Source organism: Lithobates pipiens, unplaced genomic scaffold, assembly GCF_037356315.1.
Source record: "Lithobates pipiens isolate NorthernLeopardFrog02 unplaced genomic scaffold, aLitPip1_a1.2 Scaffold_8, whole genome shotgun sequence".
NCBI lineage: Eukaryota > Metazoa > Chordata > Amphibia > Anura > Ranidae > Lithobates > Lithobates pipiens.
In genome coordinates, this window is record NW_027507903.1 from 382,880,464 (window position 1) to 382,902,163 (window position 21,700).

At 51.1% G+C, this 21,700-nt stretch overlaps 2 protein-coding genes across 8 annotated transcripts in view; one reads left to right on the forward strand and one right to left on the reverse strand.

The window, feature by feature from the left end:
- The window catches only part of LOC143964154 (electrogenic sodium bicarbonate cotransporter 1-like), a 1,025,456-nt gene that overhangs the window by 704,374 nt on the left and 299,382 nt on the right, over positions 1 to 21,700 (forward strand). The gene's annotated exons all lie outside the window — the stretch shown is intronic.
- LOC143964155 (uncharacterized) lies at positions 5,763 to 10,549 on the reverse strand. Of its 2 annotated transcripts, XR_013271076.1 has the most exons (3): positions 10,290 to 10,549; positions 7,624 to 7,716; positions 5,776 to 6,635 (listed from the first exon to the last, which is right to left on the reverse strand). XR_013271076.1 is itself a non-coding variant. In XM_077473852.1 (2 exons), exon 1 carries the CDS (start codon positions 9,342 to 9,344, stop codon positions 7,851 to 7,853), a length of 1,494 nt encoding a protein of 497 aa, XP_077329978.1. In that variant the 5' UTR covers positions 9,345 to 10,272; the 3' UTR covers positions 5,763 to 6,635; positions 7,624 to 7,850. The 2 variants fall into 2 exon arrangements, 1 of the variants encoding a protein (XP_077329978.1); XM_077473852.1 differs by lacking the exon at positions 10,290 to 10,549 and having other exon boundaries at positions 5,763 to 6,635; positions 7,624 to 10,272.

The window sequence follows — 21,700 nt, forward strand, 5'->3', positions numbered from 1 at the left end:
CACGGGTGAGTGTCTGAATCTGTGCAATTTTCTGTTTTTTCTTGGTGACTGCGATTTCGATGAGATGGCCGCGTAGTACTGCTTTATGAGCAGTCCAGAGAACTTGGAGGGAGATGTCACCCGTGTCATTAATGCTAAAATAATCTTCTAGGTGGCCTGAAACGCGAGTGTATGTCTCAGGGTCAGATAACAGGGAGTCATTTAGCCTCCAGGAGGCTGTTGTAGGGGAGAGTCCAACGTGAGAGGTATGGAAGGCTACCACATGGTGATCAGACCAGGGACATGGGTGAATAGTCGCGAGAGCCTAGTTGGCCAGCAAAATAGGGGATGTGAATATGTAGTCTAATCTAGCGTAACTATCGTGGGGATGGGAATAATGAGTATATTCCCTAGCGCAAATGTTCAGTGCCCTCCAAGTATCAATGAGTTGTAGTCTATCCAAGGATCTGGTAAGTAGTTTCGGGAACGCCTTAGCACTGTGTGTTGGCTTACTTCTGTCTATCGAGGGGTTAGCTACTAAATTAAAATCTCCCCCCACAATCAGATGGAGGGAGATGTATCTATCCAAGATACGTAAAAACATATTATAGAAAGTACTTTGCGCAGTATTTGGGGGCGTACAGATTGGCAACAGTCACAGCCTTACCTTGTAGCATACCTTGGAGAATAAGAAACCTGCTATCACTCACACACATACAAGCATGCTCACACACACACACACACACACATTAATGCAATAGATGTGGGAGGGTTCAAACTGTATATTATTACGATTAAAAACCGCAACTCCCCTGGCCCTGGACTCAAAAGTGGTATAGTAGTGCAATTTATAGGACTTATCAAAAAATTTAGGACACGCCACTGAAGAGAAATGGGTCTCTTGCAGAAGGATAATATCTGCACCAATTTGTTTATAGTGGCAGAAGGCTTTCCTTCGTTTCTGTGGGGAATTGAAACCCCTCACGTTATGGGAAATAACACGTAGACCCATACTATCTGGTAGTTATATACGCTCCACTGAGAATGTCGTGAGAAAAGTGCGCTACCCCATGCCAGAGTCCAGTGCCCAGGGAGTTCCAAATACCCATATCAGAGCATAGCATCATTGGGTTGTGGTCGTGACCAGACCTCCACCGAGTGGCGTAACTAGAACCTTCAGGGCCCCAATGCAGGAAACCATGGCGGGCGCCCCCCCCCCCGACCTCTCCACAAGGCTCTTTTCTCCGAGCCCGATGGTGGAACACCAGGGCCCAGTCCCAAGTGGGTGGCCGCATATAAAGGAACCGATTTAAAAAACATCAATTACAGCCACTGTGCCCATCAAACGCCACCACTGTACCATCTAATGCCACCACTGTACCATCAAATGTCACTTCTGTGCCCATCAAGCTCTGCCGCTGTGCCCATCAAATGCTGCCACTGTGCCCATCAAATGCTGCCACTGTGCCCATCAAATGCTGCTACTGTGAATCCCCACCGCCCGCTCACTGTCTGCCCGCCACTTACCCTGTCTTGGTGGGGCAGCGGGTAACGGCCATGAGCGGGGTCCTCCATGCAGCTACTGCCATCCTCATCTCCCGTCCTCTCCTCCTGATGGGCGTCCAATAGCTGTGTCTATCGTTTTAGCCAATCGGGTGATGGGTAAAAGACCTGATTGGTGGAGAGGCGGTTCAGTGTTAGGAAAGTGAATATTAATTCACTTTTCTAACACACCTGGGTAGACTGTGAGCCTCAAACATGGCACTCACAGGTCACCTATTTTGAAGCCTATTAGAGCCCATGGCTCTAATCAGGTGCTGCAAAAACACCCCCCGCCACTGTAATTCAGGCACCCCAAAAGGGACCAGACACCTAAATATGGGGGTGGCAGCGGTGGCCATGGATAGATTCATGTTATGCTATGCATGAATCTATCCATTGGTCATAGAGGGGGTCGAACCTGTGCACCCTTTTGGATGCACCGCCACTGATAAACACATGCGCACACACACATGCATACATACACATACATATATGAACACACACACATACATTCATGCTTTCTCACACACACACACATGCATGCTCTCTCACACACGCACATACAAGCATGCTCACACACGCACATACAAGCATGCTCACACACGCACATACAAGCATGCTCACACACACTCGCACACATACAAGCATGCTCACACACACACACACACACACACACACACACACATTAATGCTCACACACACACATACATGCATGCTCACACACATACATGCATGCTCACACACATACAAGCATGCTCACACACATACAAGCATGCTCGCACACACACACACATACAAGCATGCTCGCACACACACACATACAAGCATGCATGCTCACACACACACATACAAGCATGCTCACGCACATACAAGCATGCTCACACACACACACACACACATACATTAATGCTCACACACACATACATTAATGTTCACACACACATACATGCATGCTCACACACACATACATGCATGCTCACACACATACATGCATGCTCACACACATACAAGCATGCTCGCACACACACACATACAAGCATGCTCGCACACACACACATACAAGCATGCATGCTCACACACACACATACAAGCATGCTCACGCACATACAAGCATGCTCACACACACGCGCACACACATACATACATGCTCACACACACACATACATGCATGCTCACACACACACATGCATGCTCACACACATACATGCATGCTCACACACACACATACATGCATGCTCACACACATGCATGCTCACACACACATACATGCACACACACACACATACACGCACATACAAGCATGCTCACACACACATACAAGCATGTTCACACACATACAAGCATGTTCACTCATACAAGCATGCTCACACACATACATACAAACACAAATACAGTAGATAGTCTTATTAAAAAAAACAGCAGACATTTACCTTGGCTCTTCCTGCCGGGTACTGCACTCTAGGGGGAGACAAAGAGCACACACTGCTTTCACTAAGCCTAATGTGAGGAGCTCCCGCACAGTGCCGATTTCAGTTCGGCTGATGATCGTGAACTCCTCTCAGCCTTCCCTCCTATCGAAGAGTACAGGGGGCCCTCGGGCCCCCTGTAGCAAGGGGCCCGGTCGCCATGGCGATCTTGGCGACCCCTATAATTCCGCCACTGCCTCCACCAGTTAGAAAAGCTAAATGCAGTAAGCAGATATATCCACGTTCGAGAGCGAACATTAAGGTCAGCATAACATAAAAACAAATAAACAACAAAATAACTTAAAACTCTATGGGGTCGGGGTGGGGAGTCCATCCAGACCAATAAAGTGTAAACAAAGGGCCCTCCATCCACTCCCCACCGCAAAGGTGGATAGGTAAGAGGGGATAAGGTGAGTACGGACCACCAATTCAGGGTTCAGAAAAAAAGGAAGAACCCCGGACCAGTGGGCTAGCTAGAAAAAAAAGTCAAAGGAGGGGATCAAGTAGGGAGTGGCGGGCAAGTATGGAGGGGGGGAAGCGCGAGGCTAAAAAAGAGAAAAAAAAAGGGCAAAAAGAGATCTTCTCCGGGGACAGGGAGAATCAAAGCTGCAATTGTAGTCATGCCAGGTTGACTAAAGCATGAAAAAGAAAAGGTCAGGGGATCCAAGTATGTCAAGTGATTGATCCAGACGAGGTGTCCCTATAGTGACACCTGATGTCCTGTTGCGTTTGCCTTGACTTAGGTGAGAACTCTATATGTTCAACATTGCGGTCATATTTCGGACAATGGTTGCAGTCTGCGGGAACGTCTATCCCTTTGAGGCGATGGGGTGGCCCAAATGGGTGATGGACGAGGCGTTGGAGGGTGCCTGGGTGTTTGTTGTCTCTCCAATAGGCCTCACTTCATTAAAACTTCTCTACACTCCGCAACCGTAGTGGCGATGTGTGTGGATCCATTGTGCGGTATTATCAGTTTAAATGAAAAGCCCCAACGATAGCGTATCTGCTCTGTCTGCAACGTAGAGGTGACTTCTCTCATTTGTCATCGTTTTTCCAGGGTAGCGGGTGCTATGTCTGGGAAAATTTGTATGGCAGCCCCATCCAGTTGAATGCGTGGGGTATTACGGGAAGCTCTGAGGATTTCTTTTTATAAGGAAATCCTTAAGGCACAAGACAATGTCCCGGGGTGGTTTCTCCGGGGGAGGCTTAGGTCTCAATGCCCTATGCAGGCAATCACAGATAAAGGATTCCTTAGGTTGGTTAGGTAGGAGGAGTTGGAACAGCTTTATGACCGTAGCAGGAAGGTCGGTCACCGATTCAGGGACCCCCGGCACCCTAACATTGTTCCTTCTGTTGCGGTTGTCCAGATCTTCCAAATGATTCTGGAGCTGGACAACCGTGTCTCCCATAAACTCATGGACCCTCCGGAGATCTTTATGGGCCAAGTGAAGTTCATCATGTTTTACTTCTAAGAGATCAGTCCTGTTTCCCAGGGCCCCTAGCTCTTGCGACAGTGTGCTAGTTGATTTATGTAATTCCGCCTGGAATTTCCTAGCCAACCTGTCATACATGTTAGCTAGACTTTCTTCCAAGTCTGCTTTCGTTAGGTGGGTATCCCCAGTACCTGTATGAGAGCTTGCCGTCCGCGAGGCCTCCGCGTCTGTGAAGGCCTGGGCGCCATCTTGGGACATCTCCTGTCTCTCAGTGACCCGCAGAAGATAGTTTGTAAGAGAGCGCTGAGCGGTTTTCCACTTGCCTTGACTAGTGTAGTCTGAATGTTCCCCTTATACTATTCCTTATCTATTAGAAACGAGACCACACCATAGGTTGGAGTAAACTGGCCACAACAGCCTTTATTAAACATAACTCAAAATTACTCCAATAACTTGTAAATATGAAAATATATAAATATATAAATATATATAAATATATAAATATAAATAACTTTATTAACATTAAACCACATTTTAATTAACATTAACTGCCCATTCTGGTGATCTCTGACGGTGACCACACTTAAACCAATACCCAATCACTGCGGTACACCTGACCAACTTCCCAAAGGCCTCCACCTGTGACCGGTCGGAGACAACTTCCGCCAGTGAACATAACCGTATTCCCTCCAACGTTCAGGAATACCCAGAGGGGCCGATCGTTAGATGAGCCCCCCACACCCTCAGATCCCTTCTGAGTACCTGTCTACCGTCAGAAACCACCAGAAAACACACCGCCAACACGAAAAACTTTCAGCTGCCGTGACAACCGATGAACCTGCAAAAGAAGAAAAAGACCAGCAACAAAACACCACAAAACAAACACATAACAATAGGGCGGGAGGGTGGGAAAAACTGCCTCCTCTGTGTCACACTGGGCTCCGAATGATTCCTTAAAGCCACACCTCTCCCTTTTATGTGACCCCTCCCCTACACTGAACTTGTTTCCTGCAAACCTTTTCCTGAACTCCACCCATAAAGCTTAACCCTCTGTGTCCCTCATCCACACTGTCATGTCCAGCACTCCTTATATCATTGCATTCTTAATCCGTGCTTCTCTTGACTAGTGTAGTCTGAATGTTCCCCTTATACTATTCCTTATCTATTAGAAACGAGACCACACCATAGGTTGGAGTAAACTGGCCACAACAGCCTTTATTAAACATAACTCAAAATTACTCCAATAACTTGTAAATATGAAAATATATAAATATATAAATATATATAAATATATAAATATAAATAACTTTATTAACATTAAACCACATTTTATATAACATTAACTGCCCATTCTGGTGATCTCTGACGGTGACCACACTTAAACCAATACCCAATCACTGCGGTACACCTGACCAACTTCCCAAAGGCCTCCACCTGTGACCGGTCGGAGACAACTTCCGCCAGTGAACATAACCGTATTCCCTCCAACGTTCAGGAATACCCAGAGGGGCCGATCGTTAGATGAGCCCCCCACACCCTCAGATCCCTTCTGAGTACCTGTCTACCGTCAGAAACCACCAGAAAACACACCGCCACAGCCCGAAAGGGTGACCCCCTCAACCTTGAGGGCCGCCCCACACCCGAAGAGCTTTCTGTATGCCCTCCTGTAAGCCAAAGGACCAGAGGTCAATCCCCACATCCGATAGATGAACGCCATCCCGCCTAAGATAAAGCCCTACATTCACCTCCAATTCCCTGTGTCTTACCACAATGCCCCCGTTCTGCACTACAAACCGCCCAACAACCTTATTAACCCTAATCCTAGTTTTTCCAAGGCTGGCTAAAGACCTGGCCCCCCGCCACACCGTTCTGGCCACAATGTCCGACCACACCAAAATGGTGCCCGGGAAAAGGACTCGCATGCGCAACACATCAGCCTTGATATCCGCCAAAATGTCCTTCACTTTCCGAACTCCCAGGTCATTGCCCCCCGCATGAACAACCAGCACATCCGGGGGCCTATCCCTCAAAGCGAAGCGCTCCACCTCCCTCATGACACGCTCCCACCTCATGCCCGGGAAACCCAACCACATCACCCTAGCTACCTCCCTGGGGATACCCAATTGCCTGCCTGCTGGTAGAGAATCACCTCTCCTGGCCCCCCAGCAGACGTACGAATGCCCCAGGATCCAAACGAGGCGTTGAGAACCTCCATCTGGAATGAAAACAAGAGAAATAACACAACAACCAAAGGAATGTTACAAGCACAGTCCTCCCCCCCATAAATCCCACAGCAAACAACCCCCAGCCGCACCCTCCTTACCCCAGTAGCAACTGCGGCCGGACATAGGACCGGAACCTCCGGGACTCCCATCTACCAATCCGGCGAACCACCGCCTCCTCCAGCCCACATCGAGCCGCTTCCGTGGCCGCCCCAATCCGAAAAGAGTGGGACGCGTAGTCCCGCTCATCCAAACCCACCGCCCTCAGGCATTGCCGAAAGACCGACACAAATTGAAAACGGGATAGAAAAGAGCCCTCCTCGTGCACCAAAAAGGGGCCCGCCCCCACAGGCCGTACCGCCCGGAAAGCCCGTACCGCCGCCACCGGGCACACTACCGAGCCCGGCAGGGCGAGCAGCGTAATCGCCACTCCCCTGCCCCGTTGATCAGTCTTAGACCTACGCAACCGTATACTCACCCGATCCGCAACCACCTGCACATCCTGATCCAACAGACCCCCAGCCACCCGTTTTGAGCGACACACCAACTCCCCAATCCTAAAAGCCCCATAAAACGCCAACGAAAACGCTGCCGTAAACAGAACGGTCTCGTAAGCAGACGAGCAAACGTCCACCAGCCGAGAACAAATTGCCACCAAATTGTCAAATGACACCGGCCGGCGCGCATCCCTACCCTTCCAATCCCTCCTGTACCCCTTCAACGTTTGCCTCACCCAAAAATCCTTCGTCCCGTCCGGCTCCCCCCACAGTTTGAACAAAAAGGCCAACCCCGCCAGCTTCCGCTCAATAGACGCGGGAGACAGGCCCGTCTCAATGTTCCGGGCAACCCAGTACAATACCACCCAGCGCCGGTCGGAGCCCCGACCAGCCACTCCAACCTCCCGCAGGAACGCCCACCATTCCGCCCACACTCTAGAATAAGCGGACCATGTAGCCTCACTCAACGACCTTTTTAACCAACCTGCGGCGATTCCAAGGGAAGTTCCCACATCCACCCGGGGCATGGCGCCCCCGACTCCTCCGCTCCCGGCGCCAGCTGCCGGAACTTGTCCCACTGAAAACGAGAGAGCGAGTCAGCCAAAGAATTCTCCACCCCAGGTATGTGCCCAGCATAAACGTAAACATTGAGCCGCAAACAGCGAAAGACCAGGTGTCGCAGCAGCCGGATGACCGGGGGGGAGGAAGCAGTCATCCGATTGAGGACCTGGACCACCCCATGTTATCGCAATTGATGCGCAACTTCAAATTACGAAACTCCGCCCCCCACAGCTCCAATGCCACCACTATCGGGAACAATTCTAGCAAAACCAAATTGCCCAACAACCCCGCAACCTCCCATGAGCGTGGCCAAGGTTCCGCACTCCACCGACCCCGGAAAAATGCCCCATAACCCGTTGAGCCAGCCACGTCAGTAACCAACTCCACATCGAAGTTGCTCACTGGCCCCGACATCCACATAGCCCGCCCATTATACGACTCCAAAAATTCATGCCAAGCCCGCAGGTCCTCCCGGTGTTCCCTTCGCAAACGCACAAAGTGGGTAGGGGCGGTTACCCCGGCAGTGGCCCCCGACAGCCGTCGGCAGAACACACGGCCCATAGGGATGATCCGGCAAGCGAAATTCAGCTTGCCCAACAGGGACTGCAGGGCCCGAAGCTGAACCTTCGGCCGGCCCTGCATGCCTGCCAACTCCGCCTGCAGATCCCGTAATTTATTCTCTGGCAAGCGACACTCCATTGCCATAGAATCAATCACGATTCCCAAAAAACTCAATTCCGTCACCGGGCCTTCCGTCTTATCCCCCGCCAACGGCACCCCGAACCTGCCCGCAATGTGCTGCAACGTGGACAGAAGAATCGCACACACATTGGAGGCAGGCGGGCCCACGCACAGAAAGTCATCCAAATAGTGGATGACCGACTCCAGGCCCGAAACATCTCTCACCACCCATTCCAAAAATGAACTAAAAGCTTCAAAATAGGCGCATGAAATGGAACAACCCATGGACAGGCACAAGTCCACATAAAACTTGCCCCGCCAATGGCATCCCAACAGCCGGAAGCTGTCCGGGTGGACCGGCAGAAGGCGAAACGCCGATTCCACATCCGCCTTGGCCATGAGAGCCCCACGACCATACCGCCTGACCCACCGTACTGCCGCGTCAAAAGACGTGTAGGAAACCGTACACGCCTCCGGGTCAATGAAATCATTGACCGACCCCCCTTTCGGAAAAGACAGGTGATGAATCAAGCGAAACTTCCCCGGCTCCTTCTTAGGAACTACACCCAACGGGGAGACCACCAGGTCCCCCCACGGCTGCACTTCGAAAGGACCACCCATCCGGCCCAGCGCCACCTCTTTACCCAATTTGTCATCCACAACCCCCGGGTGATCTAAAGCCGATCGCAAATTCCTGGCCAACGGCGGCACCCCTCCCAAAGAACAGGGAATCCTAAAACCGTCCCGAAAACCCAGAATTAACCCACGCGCCGCCGCACCATCCGGATACCTATTTAGGAAAGGAAGCATCCTTCCCAGGTTCACCGGCGTCATCCCTTTTGTGACCGGCGGCACTGGCACGCTGACCTTTTTTGAAACAGCGAGACAGGGGGTGGGTGCCGCCGCACCCGGAGCACTCATGCTTGAAGCGGCACGCGCCTCCGAATTTACAAGCCCCTTCATTAAAGGGCCAGCACACCCCCCACTTCTTTCCGGCCGGCAGTCCCGAGGAAGACGCACTCCCGGCCCCCCCCTGAAGAAACGGAGTGGGCGCCCGCGGAGCAGACATAAGCCTCATCCAGAGGCTTATGTCCTTGTGATCCCACCGCAGGTCAGCCCGCATTGCCTTACGCTGACGAAACTGCTCATCATAGCGCAGCCAAGCCAGCCCTCCATACACTCGGTGAGCCTCCCCAATCGCGTCCAGGTAACAAAATAACGCCGAGCAATGCTCGGGGTTCTTTTCCCCTATCACGCTAGCCAATATAGCGAACGCCTGAAGCCAATTTGCAAATGTGCGCGGGATCAGCCGATACCTACGTTTCTCCTCGTCGTCCTTCTTGGAACTGTCCGGCTTAACCCTGTCCAAATTAAATTTCTCGAGGGGGAGCAAGGAGAAAATCTCCACATACTCACCCTTGCCGATCTTGTCCCGCACCTCCTGCTTCAAATGCGCCCCCAATGGGCCTTCGAAACAAACATAGACTTCGCACCGGGCAGCATCCGCGATCCTAACCAGGTCAGACCGCGCCCCCGGGTCCGCGGGCACCGGGGGGACCCCCGAGCCCACAGCCCCCGCATCCATGCTCCCCGACACCGCAGCAGGCGGTGCATCCCGCGCAGGAATGACCTCCGCCCCCCCGGCCCCCCCCACAGTCCCCATCCAGGGGGCCACCTGAGGCGACCCGGAGCCCCCAGCAAACTTACCAACCAGGGCCTGCAGCCCCCCCAACAGCTCCTGCAACTGACCTGACGGCCCCCCCGGGGCCACAGGCCCCGCCCCCTGCGCTGAACCTGCCGCAACCCCCCCCAATACGTCCCGGGATCCCGTGGGTACCGCACCCCCCTGCGCCACCCCCATCAGATCCCGCAAGGCATCCGCCAGCAATGTAGACTCCTGCAACTTACCCGGGCCCCCAGGGGCCTCGGCGACCGGTACCGGTCCGGGTGTAGAAAAGGACCCCTCCTCCTCCTGGGACAGCTCGCTCTCCGAACCGACCTCTCCAGCACGCACCGGGGACGCGGCAATCCCCCTGTGCTCCGCGCGGTCCATCCGGTCCCTGCGATCCGGGACTGCAGGCAATGTCCTCCTCCCCCCGCCGCCCCCGGCATGCCGGCGTCTAAAACCAGCCCTGCCAGGCACCTTGGCAGCCTTCTGCGACCCTCCCTCCCCCCCTCCAGCATGCGACCCCCCCGGAGCGCCCCCCTCCCCCCCACCGCGCGGATGCTGGCCCCAGACCCAGCATGCCGCAGATCCCCCGCCACGTGCACCCCCCCTTGGCCTGCCGACCCAGAGCCATCCACACTCCCCCCCACCTCCACCGGGCCCCGTGCGGTCCCGGCGCCATTTCCATGCGGCCGCGAAGCCCCGCCCCCCTCCGTTCGGCGGCGCAACGACCGCCCGGACCGGGGGGAGCCGATAACCTGCCGTTTTGCCGGGGGGACCGATCGGTCCACCCCCGGGCTCCGGGAGTCACGAGGCGGCCGAGGAGTAGGCCCAGGAGAAAAACGCGCCGGAGGCCGAGACCTCCGCGCGCGCAGTGGAACCTCACCTGTCCCGCCGCCGTCCACATCGCCGTCCGTCAGGTCACCCACACGTTCCCGCAGCCAGTCCGCACCGTGCACCTCCGCCGCCCGTCGCAGCCGCGCGAAGAGTCCCTCGAGGTCTGCCCTAGCAGAGGAGCAGCGAAAAAACTGCCTCCTCTGTGTCACACTGGGCTCCGAATGATTCCTTAAAGCCACACCTCTCCCTTTTATGTGACCCCTCCCCTACACTGAACTTGTTTCCTGCAAACCTTTTCCTGAACTCCACCCATAAAGCTTAACCCTCTGTGTCCCTCATCCACACTGTCATGTCCAGCACTCCTTATATCATTGCATTCTTAATCCGTGCTTCTCTTTCTTGGATGTCGGCATGCACGAGTGGTCCCGCAGGAGGGAGAGGTTATTCGTGAGTCGATAGGTGAGCGGAATCGTCCCGGGGAGTGCTATAGATTCTCCGCTGTCCCCGGAGCTCCTAGGCTTAGCGCCCTGCCTGTTCCACACCACGCATGCGCCCCCTTCTGTCTCCTTTTTTCAGTGTGGTCCCCATACCTTCTTATCTATTATGCAGAATCTCATTGCCATCCCTTCTTGCCTCACTCCCACCACAATTCTGTTCCCTTTTCCTTTTCTCCTTCCCCTCCATCCTCTGGACTGCCTGCCCCACCCTTCCACATCTGGACCGCCTGCCTCTTTCTTCATACAAAATGAAAATCACAATTAGAAAGAGCTCAAGTAAAAGCTTTTGGCAATTTGGGGACATATGTTTTTTTTATTACAAATGTATGCCTATTTAGGAACAGAGCAAAGATGATCTCAGTTTGCAAGCCCAATCCAACTAAAACACATCTACTGCTTAGTTGACATGTCTCTGGTGACAGCCAGGTTTTCTGGTGTGTCAACAAAGTACTAACTGTCTTTATGGTCTAACTGTGTCTTTATTCAAAAGTTTCTGGTTTTGTCAGTACAGTACTGATTGCGTATCTGGGAGCATGCCTGGAGTGTCAGTACAATACTGATTATGTATTTAAACACATGTGTCTCTTGTGTCAGAGTACTGATTGCGTCTGACATGTTTTCTGGTGTTTTGGTAAAGCATTCATTCTGTGTTTGCTGACATGTTTCTATTTGTGTCAGAATGGTAATAATTGTGTGCCTCTGTGAACATGTTTCTGGTTGTGTTAGTATGGTCTGACTGTCTTTGAAAACATTTGTGCTCTCAGTATGGAGCTGACTAATGTATTCCTGATGTCCTTTTCCCATCTGTTACCCTCTATTAGTTCTAACAACCTTTTCCCCCTCTTATTCCATTACTTTACCTTCATATTAAATAAATAGGCAACATATGAGTTTTGAAGTGTAACTGACCATAGCAGCCTTTTATTAACCAAATATATATTAAAACCAAAATAAAATTAACCTCATTAACATATGTACAACCCTTTTCCGACAGTAATTTCCCTCCCAGTCTGTTGGTCTTTGATGGCACCCGAATCTCACCTTTCCATTTAAAACACTTTTTCCACCAGTACACTTCCACCAACTTTACCATAACAGGCCTCCGGCTGTTTATCAGCCCTGAGACAACCCCCTTTCCCGCAGTGCAACCATTCCCGTATCCCAGCCTACCCTTCTGCTGGGATACACCAAAAAGGGGGGCACATACCACCTATGAGCCCCCCCCCCACCATTCCATCACATCAGTTTCCTTGCCACCATCAAAGACCCCACCACAGCCCGCAAAGGATGACCCCCTTTGCCTTAAGGACCCCTCCACACCCGCAGAGCACGTTCCACCCCATCCTGAAGGCCCAAAGCCCATAAATCTATCCCCACAGCTGAAAGGTGCACTCCATCCCCCCACAGGAAGATCCCAACATCCTTCTCCAACTCCATGTGTCGAATCACCAGACCCCCTTTTCTCTTAAAAAATTGACCCACCACTTTATTCAACTTTATACACGCTTTATTAATCCTAAAAACCAAACGGGTCATCCGCCATGAGGTCCGTGCAACTATGTCGGACCAAACCAACAGTATCCCCGGAAAAAGTCTCTGCAGCAGCAAAAAAAAAAAAATCGCCCTTCACATCTGCGATGAGGTCCCTAGTCGACCTAGCCCCCAAATCATTCCCTCCCGTGTGAAGGACCTCCGGCACCACTCTACTCTAACCCATCCCTGGAATGCCCAGCCACCTGATGCACGCCTCCCTCCAGGAAATCCCCAGCTGTCTGCCGCCCGGCCTGACATCCGCTCTCCTGGCTACCCAGAAGACATACGAATGCCCTAAAATCCAGACGAGGTTTATGTGACCTCCATCTGTAATGACATAACACCAACAAATTAAATCTCCCCAACCTTCTATACCTACCACCAGTCTCCCGATCTCATGACCCCCCTTTTAAAGTAGATTCCTACAGCAAGTGAGGTCGCACATACGACCGAAATCTCAGAGACTCCCACCTCCCGATCCTCTTCACAGCTGCCTCATCCAGCCCACAACTGGCGGCCTCCGATGCGGAAGGAGTGGGAGGCAAACTGCGAACTCTGCAACCCTGCAGCCCCCAGGCATTTACGGAAGACCACCACAAACTGGAACCTTGATAAATAGGAACCATCCTGATGTATTAATCAAGGCCTGTCACCTTCTGTATGAACCCTATTGAACTCCCTCACTACCCTTACCGGACAAACTGGTGTCCCTGGTAATGTAAACAACTGTACGTCCACCCCTTTTCCCTTTTGGTCGGTCTTGGACCTCCGCAGCCTAAGCACTAGACTGTCCTCCCCCACAGACACGTCACACATCATCATGCCCCCTGCTACCCGCTTGGCAGGACCGACCAGTTCCCCCACCCGAAACGCCCTAAAAAACATGATTGAAAAAGCTGTTTTAAACAACACCACCTCATAAACTGAAACGCACACCTCGCCCAACTTATTGCAAATCTGATTAAGGACAGAAAAAGACACCGGCCTCCGCGTATCCTGCTGCCGGTGACATTTCCTGTACCCTTTAATCACCTGACGTACCCAGAAATCGTTCGTGAAATCTCCCACACCCTGCAGCTTAAACCAGAATGCCAGGGCCGCCAGCTTTCTCTCGATGGCGGACACCGACCCCTTCCTTTCCATCTGCCTGGTGACAAAATACAGCACCAGCAAGACCCAATCAGCCCCCTGCCGCTCGGCTTGTGCCAGCCGTGTAAGAAACAACCATTCTCTCCAAACCTTGGCATACGCCGCTCACCGACCTCCCGATCCATCCTGCAGTGACTCCAAAACAATCTCCCAAAGCCAAACCGTACAGGGAATCCTTTCTTCCTCTGCAGCCGGGGCCAGCTCCCTGAATCTCTGCCACTGAAACCGAGACAAGGCATCAGCTAAGTTATTTTCAACACCCGGGATATGTACCGCATACAAGAAAGTGTTGTGCTGTAAACATCTTAAAACCAGGTGACGCAGCATCAGAATCACCGGCCGAGATGATACGGAAATCTGATTAATCGTGTGAACCACCCCCATGTTGTCACAATTCAACCGGATCCTCAAATTCTGACAACCGGAAATAGTTCCAGGACTAACAAATTTCGTGTGAAACCTGCACTCACCCAGGATTTCGGCCACACTGCCACACTCTGTCTCCCCTGGAAAAACACCCCGTAACCAGTCGACCCCGCTGTGTCCATGAATAACTCCAAGTCAAGATTACTCACCGGCCCCTCCATCCAAACCGATCATCCATTGTAAGTTTCCAAAAACGTGGACCATACTCTCAAATTCTACTTCAATTCTCTGGTGAGTTGAACTGGGTCGCACTTGTACTCCTGCTGTAGCTGCGGACAGCCGTCGGCAATATCCTGCCCATCGGGATAATGCGGCACGCAAAGTTCAACTTACCTAGGACAGATTGCAGTTTCCTCAGTTGCACCTTCCGCTGCCCTATCAATTCTCTCACCTCTGCCTTCAGCCCTTCAACCTTGTCCCTCAGCAACCTGCACTCCATGGCGATAGTATCAATCTCGATGTCCAGGAAACTGAGCTTCGTCGTTGGGCCCTCCATCTTCTCTGTCGCTAGCGGGACCCCAAACCTATCCGCAACATGCTGCAACGTGGCCAAGCCTGTCACATCCCGAACCACCCATTCCAAGAACTAACTAAATAACTCGAACAAGGCACACGAAATAGAACAGTCCATGGGCAAACATTGATCGACATAAAATATCTCCTGCCAACAGCAACCCAAGAGGTGAAAGCTCTCTGGGTGCACCGGTAACAAGCAAAATGCCGACTCAATGTCAGATTTTGCCATGAGAGCCGTATGTCCGTACCGCCTAACCCACCCAACCGCCGCGTTGAAAGAAGTATAAGAAACTGTACAAGCCTCGGGGTCTATGGCGTTATTCACCGAACCACCCTTCGAAAACGAAAGGTGATGAATCAGCCGAAACTTGTTTGGTTCCTTCTTGACGCTACATCTTCAACCAACACCCCATGATACCACTCATATTCTACTGTGCTACAGACCACCGGGACCAAAGTCCAATCTTCTTTCACCCCTCATGGAATCCTTTGCAATGCACACCCTAAAATTCTAAAATTTCCTGGCACTCGGAGATTTCAACCTTTGGGCAAATGAGCCTAAAGACCCCATTGCGACTGCCTGCATCAATCAACTAGAAGAACTGGGTCTCCAGCAACTGATAAAGACTCCCACGCATGGGTCAGGACACACCCTGGACCTCATTTTCAAACAGAACATTGACGTCAACATACTCGACAACATAACTCTGCCATGGACGGATCACCACGCCATCAAATTCAAAATAGCTACCAACATCACCAACGAAAAACGGAAACCTGTAACAACAACGCACTGGACCAGATTGCATAAAAAACTGTACTGCGAATCCTTCAAATCCACTCTGTCCAACAAGATAACTACAATAACCTTAAACCACTCTACGGAGGAAACACTCAACTCCCTGAACAGGGCATTGCTGCAATCAGCAGACTCGGTAGCACCAAAACGCAGGGCTCTCACCAGGAAGAAAAACTCTGGATGGTTTAATAGCTCCCTCGTCGTACTAAAGCAAGAACGCAGAAGAGCGGAAAGAACATGGAGAAGAAATACCACAGAGGAAAACCACTTTAACTACAAAGGTCTCACAGAGAATTATCGGAAAGCAATCTTCAAAGCCAAAAAGGACCACTTCTCATACACAATCTCAACGGCCGCAAACCAACCACGGGAACTGTTTAAACTAGGTAATCAATCAATGAATCCGGTGTACCTAGAACCCCCAGAAAGGGAAACAATTTGTCAGAAGAAAACATCGAACCTCAGCCAGCAAATACATAAAGAGGATGTCTGCACCAACATACCGCAACCGCCGAAATTTTCACTATCCCCAATTACCATAGACACCGCAAAAAACATCATTAATAAACTGCGTGACAGTACCTCACATATTGACATCATCCCCACAAAACTACTGAAAGAATGCTCCGACATCGTGGCTCCAACCATAACCCACCTCATAAACCGATCATTCCACGAAGGGATTGTTCCCAGCATCCTCAAACAAGGCATCGTCAAACCTCTACTCAAGAAACCAAACCTGGACCCTCAGGATCCAAACAACCGTAGGCCAATTACAAGCCTCAACACCATTTCTAAGATCATGGAGAAAGCTGTAGTACATCAGCTACAACTTCACCTGGATACTCACAAACTCCTGGACCCGCTGCAATCAGGCTTCCGCCCGGGTCATGGCACAGAAACAGCTCTCCTCAAGATTTGGGATGACGCCCTCGAAGCAGCAGATGACGGAGAGCCGTGCCTCCTCGTACTGCTAGACCTAAGTGCAGCGTTTGATACAGTAGATCACAATACTCTACTCGTCCGACTCACAGAAGTAGCCGAAGTCCAAGACATAGATCTCCAATGGTTCGCGTCCTTCCTAGGAAATCGGTCACAGACAGTGAAACTAGGAAAATTCCTCCCCGAAACTCGGGCAGTCACCTGCGGAGTCCCTCAAGGCTCTACTTTATCACCCGTTCTCTTCAACATTTACATTCGCCCACTTCTCCAAATCATCAGATGCTCAGATCTCTGCTTCCACTCTTACGCTGACGACACGCAACTTTATTTCCGGATCAATGGAAAAAAAGATCACCAACAACAACTTGAAAACTGCCTCAAATCAATAGAGGACTGGATGACCACTAACTCCCTCCAGCTGAACGAATCAAAGACAGAGCTTCTTATCTTACACCCAAATCATAAGCCTGCAACCAAAACCTCCTGGTCTCCACCAACCGTCTTTGGGCAGACTATCTCCCCAAAGACCAAAGCCAAGAGTCTCGGGGTTATTTTAGGCGCACAAATGTCAATGGATGCGCAAATAGGAGCAGTAGTCAGTGGATCTCACCACCTGCTGTGCATGCGTTGCAGACTCATCCCTTTTATCCCAAAGAATGACAAAGCAGTGGTAGTTGGAACAATCATTAATTCATGGCTGGACTACGCAAACTCGCTTTACATAGAATTACCACAATATCAACTTGCGCGATTACAACTGATCCAAAACACGACGGCAAGGCTGATAACAGGAAAAAAACCCTAGGAATACATCTCTCCTTCGCTGAGGAGCTTACATTGGCTAACCGTAAAAAATCGGATCACGTTCAAGACCCTTTGCCTCACCCACAAATGCGTGCATAGAGAGGCTCCACAATACCTAATGGAGAAAATAAATCATTACACACCAAACCGCAGTTTCGATCAGCCAACAAAAACCTCCTCCTTGTGCCCAAAGCCCGGTATAAATCCAAGGGGGATCGGAGATTCGCTCTCCATCACCGGCGTAGTCCCTTTTTGGAGCAGCATCGCCGGCATGCTTTCCCTTCTTGAAACACTGGGACAGGGGGTGATTCCCTCCGCAGCCTGAACATTCGTGCTTGAAGTGGCAAACTCCTCCGAACTTACAGGCCCCTTCATTGAACTGCCAACATACCCCCCACTTTTTTCCAGCCGACAGCCCAGAGGAGGGTGTGTCCCCAGCCCCACTCTGAAAAAACTGATTCGGGGCCTTGACAGACGACATCAACCGCATCCACAGACTGATGTCTTTGTGGTCCCACCGTAGAGCCGGTCTCACCACCCTGCGTTGCCTAAACTGCTCATCATAACGCAGCCAATCGGTCCCTCCGTAGACCCGATGTGCTTCCCCAATCGCGTCCATACAACAGAACAGGGCAGAACAATGCTCCAGAGTTTTTTCCCCTATCACGCTGGCCATGATCGCGAATGCCTGCAACCAGTTGGTGAATGTCCGCGGTATCAGCCGATACCTCCTCTTCTCCTCGTCCACCTTTTTGGAATTGTCCGGCTTGACCCTGTCCAGGTTAAACTTTTCCAGTACTCTCCCCTGTAAACTCGCTTCTGTCCCCGTTATTTTTTTTCTGCTTCCCCGCCAGAGCCCTGCCTCCCTTTTATACTGCTCCTCCCCTCTACACACAGTCCTTGCCAGCTCCTCCTCCTCACTTCTTTCTCCTGACCTTAACCCCTTCCGTCCCTGGAAACTTTTGTCATGCCTGGCCCTCCATCATTCTTTTTCTGTCCTTATTCCGGGCCTCCCTTCTTTGCTGACATGTTGCAGTACAATACTGATTGACTGAGGACATGTTTCTGTTGCATCAGTATGGTACTGATTGTGTCTCTAGGGGTATGTTTCTGTTCTGTCAGTTCTCTGTGGATATGTTTCTGGTGTGTCACTTCTGGTTGCGTCAGAGTGGTATTGATTATGTTTCTGTGGACATGTTTCTGGATATGTCATTACTGTACTGATTGTCTTTGAGGATCTGTCAAGTGTGTCGGTATAGTACTGAATTTATCTGTTTACATGTTTTGATGATGAGTACTAGGGATGAGCCAAGCTTCCCTGGGTTTAATTCAAGCAGGGTTCAGCAAATTTTAAAGAAGTTGAACCTGAACCCCAATGTCAAACCAAATCTGTCAAATCATAAATACCCATTTATTGGGCTAATAGGAAGTATTGTCAGCAAATAGCTTATGGGGTGGGTACTGCCCTAGGGAACATGCACCAATGCCCATTGGGCTAATAGGAAGTATTGTCAGCAAATAGCTTATGGGGTGGGTACTGCCCTAGGGAACATGCACCAATGCCCAAAAAAAAAAGTATAGCTTACCCCCAAAGAGGATGCTGAGGTTTCTTGAATAGTGCAGACACTGCCAGTCACATAAGCTCCACCTCATGCACACTGTTAATTCAGGCTCAGTCCTTTTACTATTTATTGCTGAAGAGATTTAACAGGAGAGCAGTTTAGGGTCACAGGATACAACAATATGACCAGTACCAAGAGTAGGGGTACAAACTTCCTTTTCTCTAATCTTCCAAAGCAGCTTTCTTGAGGTAGCAGGGAATGGCCAGTATTATTAGGACCCTACAGCAGCAGTACATATAGCAAACTTGAGCTCTAATGCTGCGTACACAGGATCGGACTATCCGGCGGCCTTAGTCCGGCAGACTTTCCAAACGAGCGGACTTGCGCACACACACAACCACACACGAACTGACTTTCTGGCGGACTAGGTCCGGCGGACAATCCGCTGAACTTTTGGTGGAGGTCTGCCGGACTTTCCAAATGAACGGACTTGCCCACACACGGACTAAAGTCTGTTCATTTTGAACATGACTTCAGGTACGATGGGACTAGAGAAGGAAGTCAATCTTGCCGTTTCCATTGACGAGATTGACACCTTGCAAGCCCCGTCGCCTGGTATGGGTTTTAAGGGTAACCCCTATGCTGAAAAAGGCGTGGGGTCCTCCCAAAGTCCATACCAGACCCTTATCCGAGCACGCCGGCCGGTCAGGAAAGGGGGTGGGGACGAACGAACACCCCCCCTCCTGAACCGGACCAAGCCGCATGCTCTCAACATGGGGGGTGCTTTCGGGAAGTTGATGAGGAAAAGGGCCTCTTCCCGACAACCCTGGCCACTGGTTGTCGGGGGCTGCGGGCGGGGGGCTTATTGGAATCCAGGAGCCCCTTTTAATAAGGGGGGCCCCAGATCCCGGCCTCCCACCCTATGTGAATGAGTATGGGGTACATTGTACCCCCGCCCATTCACCTGGGGGAAAAAGTGTCAATAAAAAAAAAACCACACTACACAGATTTTTAAAGTAGTTTATTAGGCAGCTCCGGGGGTCTTTTTCCGACTTCCCTGCGCTTTCCGGTTCTTCTCGCCAGACTCCTCCGCTATCTTCTGCTCTTTTGCTAGCGGAGGAGCCCGGCTTTCTCCTTAATTGTCTCCGTCGCCTTCTTCTTTTTCCTTCTTCTGTTCTTCCGATGTTGACACAAGGCTCTCTCCCACTGTAATGCCGTGGACACGGTAGGCGGCGATTTATATAGGCATAAGGGGTGGGGTCACCGGGTGATGCCACATGGTGACCCCGTCCCTTATGACGTCACAGTCCCAGCATCCTCCGGGATTCTCTAGTCCCGTTGTACATGAAGTCACGTTCAAAATGAACAGACTTTAGTCCGTGTGTGGGAAAGTCCGTTCTGTACAGACGAGCGGATTGTCCACTCGAAAGCCAAGTCTGGTGGTTAATTTTGAGTCAAGTGTTTTTTAAGTCTAACGGACTTTTGGGAAGAAAAAGTCCACTGGAGCCCACACATGATCGAATTGTCCAGCGGACTCTGGTCCACCGGACTAAGTCCGCCGGATAGTCTGACCGTGTCTACGCGGCATAAATTCGCTTCTGGCACTTGCAAAACTAACAGCCCCCAGCAATATCTTTACTGACAGTGTCCCAGGAGCTTTCTTCCACCCAGTATCCAATAGTAGTTGCAGGCACCATACGCCATGCAGTTCCCGGCACGACTCTGCATCACAGCAAAAGGCCAAGCACACTTTTTGGAATCGGCAACAGATGCATTCTCATGGATAGACGCTAATGAACAGTCCATTTGCCACTCTAGAAGAGCCACAAGGGAGGGTGACTGAAGGCCACGTACCGGGCACATCAAGGAGAGATGAGCACCATGCTCCCAATCTTTATTACGTTTCCTGCGCAGGAAGCCGACAACCTGGCTGGGAGCCCCAAAACACTTTTTTTCTCTCCTAGCATTGAGAGCAATGTGTTTTGAGCATTTAACGCAAACTTAACTGGAAAACACTAATCGGGCCCCCCATGAGGGACGCAGGTTATGTCAACCGAGGAAACCCTAAGTTTGTTGTTTGGGATTCCGGGTTACTTTTCTACACAGTTCAAGCCGCCCGATTTACTTATAAATTGCAGGCAGGCAGGCAACAGTTTGTCACAGGTGTGATGAAGACTCCAAAGTCACAGTACCTACCTCAACTCTGCCCACTATACATTTACCACAATGCTATGCAGGCCTGCCAGCCGCTATACCGCTGCTCTCTTGGTGGCCAAGCATGAGCAAGCATCACCCAGAGAACGGGAGGCCCAGGCCTCCCCAAACCATCTCATTTCAGACTTCCACTTCCACAGACAACCACTGTACCCATATTGTCCTGGAACATTAGAGGTCTCCAGGACTCGCTAAAACGTACCATGGTTTCCACGGTTCTTCAGAAACATGCCCCGGCAATTTATTGCCTTCAGGAGACTCATTTGGTTCCTGACACTGTATTCTGTAAAAATTATGCATGGCTGGGAGGGGGATATCACTCTACGCCAGTGATTCCTCCAGAGGTTACTAGGAGTTCCTTCAGCATTGGGCAA